The sequence below is a fragment of the Pseudoliparis swirei genome, chromosome 20, assembly GCF_029220125.1.
Source record: "Pseudoliparis swirei isolate HS2019 ecotype Mariana Trench chromosome 20, NWPU_hadal_v1, whole genome shotgun sequence".
Taxonomy (NCBI): domain Eukaryota; kingdom Metazoa; phylum Chordata; class Actinopteri; order Perciformes; family Liparidae; genus Pseudoliparis; species Pseudoliparis swirei.
In genome coordinates, this window is record NC_079407.1 from 23511631 (window position 1) to 23523007 (window position 11377).

The following is an 11377-nucleotide window of genomic DNA, read 5'->3' on the forward strand; positions in this document are numbered from 1 at the left end:
TGTTTTCTCTCCTGTGCCCTTGTTTCTCTCCTGTGCCCTTGTTTTATCTCCTGTTCCCTTGTTTCTCTCCTGTGCCCTTGTTTCTCTCCTGTTCCCTTGTTTTCTCTCCTGTGCCCTTGTTTCTCTCCTGTTCCCTTGTTTTCTCTCCTGTGCCCTTGTTTTCTCTCATGTGCCCTTGTTTCTCTCCTGTTCCTTTGTTTTCTCTCCTGTGCCCTTGTTTCTCTCCTGTTCCTTTGTTTTCTCTCCTGTGCCCTTGTTTCTCTCCTGTTCCCTTGTTTTCTCTCCTGTTCCCTTGTTTTCTCTCCTGTGCCCTTGTTTTCTCTCCTGTGCCCTTGTTTCTCTCCTGTTCCCTTGTTTCTCTCCTGTGCCCTTGTTTCTCTCCTGTTCCCTTGTTTTCTCTCCTGTTCCTTGTTTCTCTCCTGTTCCCTTGTTTTCTCTCCTGTGCCCTTGTTTCTCTCCTGTGCCCTTGTTTCTCTCCTGTTCCTTTGTTTTCTCTCCTGTGCCCTTGTTTTCTCTCCTGTGCCCTTGTTTCTCTCCTGTTCCTTTGTTTTCTCTCCTGTTCCTTTGTTTTCTCTCCTGTGCCCTTGTTTCTCTCCTGTTCCTTGTTTTCTCTCCTGTGCCTTGTTTCTCTCCTTGTTTCTCTCCTGTTCCTTGTTTCTCTCCTGTGCCCTTGTTTTCTCTCTCCTGTGCCCTTGTTTTCTCTCCTGTTCCCTTGTTTCTCTCCTGTTCCCTTGTTTTCTCTCCTGTGCCCTTGTTTCTCTCCTGTGCCTTGTTTCTCTCCTGTGCCCTTGTTTCTCTCCTGTTCCCTTGTTTCTCTCCTGTTCCTTTGTTTTCTCTCCTGTGCCCTTGTTTTCTCTCCTGTGCCCTTGTTTCTCTCCTGTTCCTTGTTTCTCTCCTGTGCTTGTTTCTCTCCTGTGCCCTTGTTTTCTCTCCTGTGCCCTTGTTTCTCTCCTGTTCCCTTGTTTTCTCTCCTGTTCCTTTGTTTTCTCTCGTGTTCCCTTGTTTCTCTCCTGTTCCTTTGTTTTCTCTCCTGTGCCCTTGTTTCTCTCCTGTTCCTTTGTTTTCTCTCCTGTGCCCTTGTTTCTCTCCTGTTCCTTTGTTTTCTCTCCTGTGCCCTTGTTTCTCTCCTGTTCCCTTGTTTTCTCTCCTGTGCCCTTGTTTCTCTCCTGTTCCCTTGTTTTCTCTCCTGTTCCCTTGTTTTCTCTCATGTGCCCTTGTTTCTCTCCTGTTCCTTTGTTTTCTCTCCTGTTCCCTTGTTTCTCTCCTGTTCCTTTGTTTTCTCTCCTGTGCCCTTGTTTCTCTCCTGTTCCTTTGTTTTCTCTCCTGTGCCCTTGTTTCTCTCCTGTTCCCTTGTTTTCTCTCCTGTGCCCTTGTTTCTCTCCTGTTCCCTTGTTTTCTCTCCTGTGCCCTTGTTGCTCTCCTGTGCCCTTGTTTTCTCTCCTGTTCCCTTGTTTCTCTCCTGTTCCCTTGTTTTCTCTCCTGTGCCCTTGTTTCTCTCCTGTTCCCTTGTTTTCTCTCCTGTGCCTCCTGTTCCCTTGTTTCTCTCCTGTTCCTTTGTTTTCTCTCCTGTGCCCTTGTTTTCTCTCCTGTGCCCTTGTTTCTCTCCTGTTCCCTTGTTTTCTCTCCTGTTCCTTTGTTTTCTCTCCTGTTCCCTTGTTTCTCTCCTGTTCCTTTGTTTTCTCTCCTGTGCCCTTGTTTCTCTCCTGTTCCTTTGTTTTCTCTCCTGTGCCCTTGTTTTCTCTCCTGTGCCCTTGTTTCTCTCCTGTTCCCTTGTTTTCTCTCCTGTTCCTTTGTTTTCTCTCGTGTTCCCTTGTTTCTCTCCTGTTCCGGTGCCCTTGTTTCTCTCCTGTTCCCTTGTTTCTCTCCTGTGCCCTTGTTTCTCTCCTGTTCCTTTGTTTTCTCTCCTGTGCCCTTGTTTCTCTCCTGTTCCTTTGTTTTCTCTCCTGTGCCCTTGTTTCTCTCCTGTTCCCTTGTTTCTCTCCTGTGCCCTTGTTTTCTCTCCTGTGCCCTTGTTTCTCTCCTGTGCCCTTGTTTTCTCTCCTGTTCCCTTGTTTTCTCTCCTGTGCCCTTGTTTCTCTCCTGTGCCCTTGTTTCTCTCCTGTTCCCTTGTTTTCTCTCCTGTGCCCTTGTTTCTCTCCTGTTCCCTTGTTTTATCTCCTGTTCCCTTGTTTCTCTCCTGTGCCCTTGTTTCTCTCCTATACCCCTGCTTCCTCCCGGTCCTGTCATCCTGCTCCTTCTGTCTCCACGAGAACCTTCACTTGTCACATTTGATTTCTTTCATCTTCTTCCCAACCCATATTTCTATTCCCCCCCGCCCCCGCTTTTTTCATATCTGTCCTCTTGTCATCACTGTGTGTGTGTGTGTGTGTGTGTGTGTGTGTGTGTGTGTGTGTGTGTGTGTGTGTGTGTGTGTGTGTGTGTGTGTGTGTGTGTGTGTGTGTGTGTGTGTGTGTGTGTGTGTGTGTGTGTGTGTGTGTGTGTGTGTGTGTGTGTGTGTGTGTGTGTGTGTGTGTGTGTGTGTTTTCGCCAGGAGGTAGCGAGGTAATGTTCTGCCCCATAGCTCCCTCTGTCCGGTCAATATCACAAGGTAGGAAATTGGATGACCGTTTGGGCTCGGCTCTTTTTCTGTGCGCGTTCAGCTCGCTCCGGCGTTATTCGCGTGTGAGACGTGTAGCGCCCACGCATCACGCCGTCCCAACAAACGCTTTGTTTACATACCAGCGCGCGCCGTACAGAACAGAAGATTACTGCGGCCGCGAAGGGGAAATGAGCAACAATGTGCTATTCCAGTTTGGATTGTATTCGCTGTAAGTCAGACTTCACTTCTACGATATCTGCGTCTACAATCTGAGGCTGTAATGACACGCACGGGAAATTGCCCGACAGCGCTGAGGCTGCTGCAGCGTGAGCTCATGATGAGAGACCTCGAGAGGCTGACCCTGGACCTGCAGCTTTGACACGCGTCCTTCCCTCGTCCCTCCTCATCGCACATCAGAGACGTTCCTGCCTTTTGTTCTGAAGTTGCTAATTGTCAGAATCCTTCCAGCCTTGTGTTCATATACCGATGAAGACTTTACTCTGTGGTGAAAACTTATTGTTTTTCTCAAACAAAGCCAAATTGTATATTTACTAGTCAGAAAACGTCGAATTCATGGATCCACAGACATTTTTTTAATGTTTTTGTGGCGTGCCGTGGCAACGCACAATACACCGAAGTAAAAACTTGTTTTCCTTTTCTCCGTTTCGATTCACAAGTCTTACTTCTTTGTTTGATCTCTTAATTGTGCATCCCAGCTCTCACTCTCTTTGTCCCGGAGAATAATGGGGAGTAGATGTGGTGTATTTATTTTGTGCGTGTTATTTTCACGCATTCTGAGCCTCTATAGAGACGCAGCCATATAAAAATCAATCCATTGTGACTGCCCTTATCTCTCGCCGCTGGCTTTGTCTCAGCGCGGCGTGTTCTGCTCTGCCGGATGCCGGAGGGGGTGCATGCATGCGTGTTAGCGTGTGCGGGCATATCTGCTGGCAGTAGGAGCCTCCATAGCGACGTAAAGGGCAGCACCCAGACACCGCACGCTGAACGTTGAAATCCGTCACGCAGCCGGTGACTGCAGAGGCGTTTCAGTTTATTTGGGGTGGTTCGAATGGATGAGGCTGTAATTCCAATTGAATGTCATTACGAAAGGAAGGACAGTTTGTCCAGTTCTTCACTCATGCCCACCTGGATCCCCTTCATGTCTCCACAAACTGCAGAGGAAATTTTACCATTTGACTTATCGTCCACTCGGGAGTTTTGTGTGATTACAGGTTCACAGGTGTTTATTGTTTTTTTTTTATAGATTTTTTTTATTAACATTTAAAAAATATATATATATTTGTAGTGAAATAGCATTTACATTTTGTTATGCTGAAAATATTATTTTACAAAAAGAAAATATACAAATGTATAACCTTGTAGAAATCACCACACAAGGATGATGTTTTTTTTTTTTTAAACATAAGATGAAAACAAGGAGGGAAAAAAAAGAAAACAAAAACACAAGACAACAAAACAAAAACATTACACAGGTGGGTTTAAGCCCACTTGAGGTTCAATTCAGTTTATTTTGTATAGCCCATTCTCACAAATTACAATCTGTACACGTACGACATCCCTGACCTTTGACCTCACATCGGATCAGAAAAAACTCCCAATAGAAAAAAAAACTTTCACAGGGAAAAATAGGGAAGAACCCTTCAGGAGAGCAACAGAGGAGGATCCCTCTCCAGGAAGGACAGATGCAATAGATGTCATGTGACCAGAATGAATCATTACAGAGTTACATAAACACATTCAATGAATAGGACAGAGTGTATTAATAGTTGGTAGTTGGAAAGGACCACGATCCAGACCTCCGTGATCCATCAGGCAGATGGAGGCAGAGAAGAGGAGTGGGCGGGGCATCAACAGGGCCATGGCATAGTTGATATTATCTTTATTTAAAAGAAGCCATGTACAGTTAAAACATAAAGGTCACCATGTGATGCTCTGTACCAGATTGTAGCTACACAGCTAATGTGCATCTGTGGTCTGTTGACAGACCATAATAAACATAAAACAAACAGTACAGTATAAGACACACTACAACAATATATGTGGTATGAAGACGACAAAATACACACAATGAGGCGCTACAGTACAGAACATTAAAAGTAAATAATACATACTATTAAAAGTAAATAATGCGAGCCATAATCATTTGGCTCTGAGCGCAGCGCGTTGAGGCTTCTGCTCTCACATGTTCATGTCCTGTTATCCCCGCCAGTATATATTGAGAATAGTTTAAAAAGAATTGAAAGGTAGTTGATTTTTATATTATATATTATAATGGGGCTAAAGACAACAGTTTGAGATCCTTTTCACATTGACCCCCAGGAAGCACTTGGTTTGACCCCAGAGGAAGAGGAGGCGCTTTAGTTTTTTGGAGAGCTCGCCTTTCATCATGTCTGTCATTTGTAAAAACCAGGGGAGGAAATGTATATATATTTTTTTAGGGGGCAATTTTTCCCCCACTGACTGACATCCAGGGGCATTTAAAAAGAAATTGGGGGCACTTTTTGAATCTTGTGAAATAACATTTAACCTTTGTTTAAAATATTAAATATACTTATTATTTAGGCTTACAGTATATAAGCAATTATCATCAAATGGAAAAGATAATACATTTCTTGAGCAAAAAACATTAATCATAAAATCCTATTACATTTTATTCTCATTTCTTTCTGGTTATATTGTTGTTAAATTTTTTAACCCACCAATTCCTATTATAAAGTTTTTTCTTTTCTTAGTTTCAGTTTTGCCCTTTTCCCTCGTGTATTTCCGACGCCGAGTAAAACTTGTATTTGTTATCCATTCCCTCCCAATGTGCCGTGGCTCCTCTTCCATTCGTTTTATTCTCTCTCTACCTTCGTCTCTGATGTGCTGCGTGGTTTCAAACACATTTCCTTCTCCTCCATATGTCCCTCCTTATCTTAATCCCTTCATTATTTCATTCTCTTTTCATCGGCCCTGATCCTCACACCTATGCAGCCTCACACTTCCCCCACTATCTTTCTTATACTTGTCCTGTTTTGCCTCCCATCTCTCCCTCTCTCTCTCTCTCTCCCCCCACACTCCCTACACTACTCCCTCTTCTCCCTCTCTCCCTACACTACTCCCTCCTCTCTCTCCCTCTCTCCCCCCACTCCCTACACTTCTCCCTCTCTCTCTCTCCCTACACTCCCCCCTCCTCTCTCTCTCTCTCCCCACACTCCCTACACTACTCCCTCCTCTCTCTCTCTCTCTCTCTCTCTCCCCACACTCCCTACACTACTCCCTCCTCTCTCTCTCTCTCTCTCTCTCTCTCCCCACACTCCCTACACTCCCTCCTCTCCTCTCTCTCTCTCCCCCCACACTCCCTACACTACTCCCTCCTCTCCCTCTCTCTCTCTCCCCCCTACTCCCTCCTCTCCCTCTCTCTCTCTCTCTCCCCACACTCCCTACACTACTCCCTCCTCTCTCTCTCTCTCCCTCCCCCACCCTTCTCCCTCCTCTTCCTCTCCCTCTCTCTCTCTCCCACACTCCCTACACTACTCCCTCCTCTCTCTCTCTCTCTCTCCCCACACTCCCTACACTACTCCCTCCTCTCTCTCTCCCTCTCTCTCTCTCCCTCTCTCTCTCTCTCTCTCCCACACTCCCTACACTACTCCCTCCTCTCTCTCTCTCTCTCTCCCTACACTCTCCTCTCCTCTCTCTCCCTCTCTCTCTCTCTCCCCACACTCCCTACACTTCTCCCTCTCTCTCTCTCTCTCTCTCTCCCTACTCTCCTACACCTCCTCTCTCTCTCTCTCTCTCTCCTACACTTCTCCTCTCTCTCTCTCTCTCTCTTTGTCCCCTTCTCCCTATCTCTCCCGGAGATCATGTTTCGGCGCCTCGACTGAGAGCTCTCTCATTTCCTCCCGGCCTCTCTATCTCGCCCTCTTTTTCTGCCACTCCTTATCTCTTTCACTCCCTCTGGATTGCTCTTTGTCTCCCTGGATCTCCACCAAGAGTGTGAACCAAGAGAGAGCGTTTTCAGGGGCGGGAGTTGGAACCTTATCTTTTTCTATAAACTGGGGAGAAATTAATTGAGTAAAAATGAAGTGAGCTTTTCATTCACGAGCCTTTTTCACTCTCGTGCTTTAGCGCTCGCTCGTGTTTTTCCATTTCTGAGAACATGGATGTGTTGAAATAATACCGAAGGGGTTAAAAAGCAGCAAACCAACACAGCTGCTCAATACCGGGAGTATTTTGTACGCCTGATATGTGTGTTACGATATGCCAAATATAAACCGACGTGTTTTCTGCTGCTGCACTTTACGTATTATGAAGGGTCGACAGTTTTGAAACTGCTATTGTGCCGTTTTTTCCTTCCCTTTTTAATATTATAGAGCACGAGCGTACATATTGGCTTAGTCACTGGTTGTCAGCTCAACACAAATATATCAAAATGAATTAAATAAGCTTTCCAGAGTGACGAAAAATCAATGTGGGAGATTTGTGTTCGCTGTTAAAACTTTGAAGCTGTTGACTATATTAGATTAGAGTAGAATGTGATGTGTTATTGCTGTAAACAATAATAATAATCATAATAAAAGCCAACAGCCCTTCTAGCATTTAACAACCCCTGCTCCCGGTCTGAGCCGTTAAAAGTATGGAAAAATACATATTCAATCAAGTCACCTTTTTTTAATACGCATCTTTTAATCTGCTGCGGTATTATTATTATTCATTGCTCCCACTGAAGTGTTTATGTAATCTGAACTATTAGATGGTCTGTAACCCTCTTAATGAAACATTGCCACGTATTCTACACCTCCTGGCAGTTAGATGCCGTCTCTTCGGCTTCATTGGTCATCGGGTATGTTTCACACCGCTAAACACAAAATGCCGTTTAAATACATATTACAGTAGCTCAAAACGTGCATTTCTGTGTTACTTTTTCCTTCCTTAATATCCCCTCGTCACCAGCGGGCTCTTCGAAGAACTGCGGGAGTTCTTTATGGGTTTAATAACTTGTGCTAATAGTGTGTCTGGATGGAAGGGGACATGGGGAGAGGCCATTAGGGCGGTTCTACGTTTGCATCGCATCGGTCTCGGTGGCGATTTAACAGCTACTATAAATATTTAGATCGTTGCAAATTAAACGGTTCCCGTTTCTCTCTCTCTCTCTCTCTCTCCACCAGGGTTGAGCACAGAGGGCCTCTACAGGGTCAGCGGCAACAAGGCGGAGATGGAGAGCATGCAGCGGCAGTTTGACCAAGGTACGTTACTTTCAACCCGTCCTGGCTTCAGCTAAACGCGTACGAGCCGGGCGGGGAAGGCCACAGAGACGCGTGAACGCGTGTCGGCGGCCGTGTATAACAAAACCTCGGCACCCTTAATTAACCAGGTGAGCATTAATTCTACGGCGGGAATTGGCCTTCACTTCCTTTTTAGTCTTCACAGCCGCCGCCTCCTCTATCTTGAACCTGCTCCCGCGTGTGTGCACATGTTCACTCACACGTACGTACGTACGTGTGTGTGTGTGTGTTGCCGTGCGTGCGTCTATCTGCTGCGGGCAGTTAATTACCTCCAGATTGGTTTGGTTAATGAAGCATGTCGCTGCCGAGATAGATAGGTGTGTGTGTGTGTGTGTGTGTGTGTGTGTGTGTGTGTGTGTGTGTGTGTGTGTGTGTGTGTGTGTGTGTGTGTGTGTGTGTGTGTGTGTGTGTGTGTGTGTGTGTGTGTGTGTGTGTGTGTGTGTGTGTGTGTGTGTGTGTGTGTGTGTGTGTGTGTGTGTGTGTGTGTGTGTGTGTGTGTGTGAGAGATTCAACTCTGGTAATCAGAGTTGAAGCTCCGCGTTGAATCATCCGAAGCCCCCGGCCAATGGGACGAAACGTTACGGGTGAAACTACGGCGAAGGTGTCTCGTGGCCGAAGTGAAGACGACACTTCATCGGCTCCCGATGAAGATTCCGATCTCTCGTCGGAGGAGAAAGAGGCGTCGCGACTTGGGGAACTCTCAAAATGGGCGCTTTCCCTCAGACCGGTCAAGAAGTCACTAAGTGTAGCTGTGTTTCCTTTTTCTAGCTCCTCCTCTTTCTACACGTACCAACTTTTGTAAAGTAGAAAGTTATCAGAAAATGACTCTAAAAAAACATTTTTATGACGTCTCTCTCTCTCTCACACACACACACACCTACCTACTCACACACACTTCAGTGCTTTCTTTAATCGTGTTGCGTCTCTCAGCTTGAATCTACTTTACAAGTGTCTGCGGTTCCCTCTGGTAAACTAAAGGATCCTATCGTATCTCCAAAGAAGCCGTTTGCTTTCCGTTCATATTGATTAAATGATATATTTAACAAACCTGTCTAGGGGTTGTGTGCAGAAACTACAACAAGCCGGTAATAATCCCTAAAAAGTAGGCGTTATGTATAAAACCCTCAAACGCTTTTTTCAGCGGGAACATTTTATATAATGTAATATTTCCTTCATGTCTATTACTTACATAAAATACCGTCACGCCCCCATGCTGTCATAACAATATTACCATTATCGTTTAACCCACAATTGTGATGTTTTTTGTACTTTTTTTAAATGTCGTCTCTCCTTCTCCTCCTCCAGACCACAACCTGGACCTGGTGGAGAAGGACTTCACCATGAACACCGTAGCCGGAGCCATGAAGGCCTTCTTCTCCGAGCTGCCGGAGCCGCTGGTGCCCTACAACATGCAGGGGGACCTGGTGGAGGCCTTCAGTGAGTCCTTTTGGCTCGGGCCTGTATTTAGATTTATAACCTTAAATCATTTCAACCTTCCGTGTAACTTTTTTTTCTTTTAACCCAACGAGCACAAAGGGATCCACAACCAATCCGGGAGAATTCGATGTGCCACTTTGTGAGGAATTGGGGGGGGGGCGGGGGGGAGAATATTTAAGGCTTGCGGAAGGAGGATTTTGGGAGGATCTGGGTGAAGTCATGAGAAAACACACGCTAGATAAACGAGGGTTTGGTCCTGAGCTCTCGTTCTCGCTTTGTGTCCCGTAATCTGTTGGAATGAAGATTTTTAAGGCGTAGCTTAGTCTTGCATCACGCCGGAGAGATTTACCCCTGGGCCACAAGGCTGCCGTCACTCACTGAGCTCTATTTATGTGTGTGTGTGTGTGTGTTTTTAACGGCCATGGCGAGCCTCTTCAGCCGTGACAGAGACCTGATGAAGCTCCTGCAGTCTGAGCCACAGCGGTGGGAGGGAAAAAAGAAGCAGAAGAAGAAGAAGAGAGTGAAAAACAAGTTTAGAGACTAGAAATCCTTCATTCGGTTGAAAATTGCTTCTTTTTTCTCTCGCCGTTGGGCGTGAGAGGTTGGAGAGAAGAGAGGGAGACGAAGAAAAAAAAAAGCTGGGGCGGCGGGTGGATTTTTAGTGCACACAATCATCGGTGACGTTACTTTAACGAAGAAGCTGTAGGCGGTTCTGTTCTGACGGGCGACGGCGGACCGGGCCGGCGTTAAGCCGGGATGCATGAAATGTGTTTTTGATCCACGCGGTGACCTCATCGTGGGAATACAAAACCCCAAACGCTCTGACTGTAAATCATGTTTGTGATGTGGACGAGAACATCTGCTGTTCCCACTGCTGCTCTCCGCCTCACACACACACACACACACACACACACACCACACACACACACAGGATGGACTGTGTTAGCTGGTGACGTCAGCTTTTCTGACTCACTCCTCGCTGCCATCAGGCTTAACACACCCCGAGTGTGTTTGTCTGTGTGTCTGTGTGTGTGTGTTGCTGTAATCCGCACGACATTGTGATGGGTGTGTTTTTCTCTTTCGGAATGTGTGTGTTCTTTGTCCTGTAACCGGAGTCGTCTTGAATGCGTGCGTGTTCTCATGACTGAAAAATGTGTGAAGCTCGTCCTGTTGTCGGAGGAAATCGGCGCGTCCTGCACATCGATATTTGTCGAGAGCTGAATCCAATCGCTTTCACGATGCTCTTCAAGCTCTCCTCTTCTCCATTGTACTGCCCCCCACCCACCCAGCCCTCCTCCATCTAAACTTTCATTCCCTTTAATCCCCCCCCCCCCCCCCAATAGATTCCCTTTAATCTTTTTCTTCAGCCACCTCCACCTTCCCTCCCTCCTCTAACCTCTGTCGCCTCCCTCTGCCCCGCCATCCCAGAGATCAACGACCGGGAGCAGCGCTTCCAGACGATGAAGGACATTCTGCGCCGCTTCCCCAAAGAGAATTACGAGGTCTTCAAATATGTCAACAGCCACTTGAACAAGTGAGTGAGCGACGGGGTCGGAGGCCACGCCTCCTGACTGATGAGCACCTCGCGGTGACATCACCCGGAGTGGCGCACTGACGGAGGAGAGGTTGCTTTATCGCTCCGGTTAAACAAAATGTGATCTCTTGTTTGTTTGTTGTTGACGACTCTGCTCCAAGAATGATAGAAACACTTTGTCGTCTCAATTCAAGCTAAAAAAATATTTTAAAAATGATATACAGGGTTCGTACGGTCATTGAAAACCTGTAAAAGTCATGGAATTTAAAAAAAATTATTTCCAGGCCTGGAAAAGACCATAAAGTTTTGGAAAAAGTCCTGGAAATTGTTATATTCATATGTTGATTTATTTTACCCAGTTTGATTAAAAGAATAAACATTTATGTACATATTTATTCTTTTAATCAATCTATTGTCTCTCATTCATTTGTGTCATTTAAAGTAAATTAATTACTCGTGTCTACACCGAGATTTCACAAAATGTTTGGTCATAGAAATTTGGTTTTAAAGTCCTGGTAAGTTCATGTATCTCATGGTCAATTA

At 45.8% G+C, this 11377-nt stretch overlaps 1 protein-coding gene across 3 annotated transcripts in view; it reads left to right on the forward strand.

Moving 5' to 3' along the window:
* The window catches only part of arhgap35a (Rho GTPase activating protein 35a), a 71293-nt gene that overhangs the window by 55527 nt on the left and 4389 nt on the right, over window positions 1-11377 (forward strand). For all 3 annotated transcript variants that reach the window (XR_008834781.1, XM_056440319.1, XM_056440318.1), the window contains exons 4-6: window positions 7747-7824; window positions 9169-9300; window positions 10729-10834. Coding sequence is in view for 2 of the 3 variants with exons in the window: in XM_056440319.1 (XP_056296294.1) it covers window positions 7747-7824; window positions 9169-9300; window positions 10729-10834 (316 nt within the window). In the remaining variant the exon portion in view is untranslated. The remainder of the gene's footprint in view (window positions 1-7746; window positions 7825-9168; window positions 9301-10728; window positions 10835-11377) is intronic.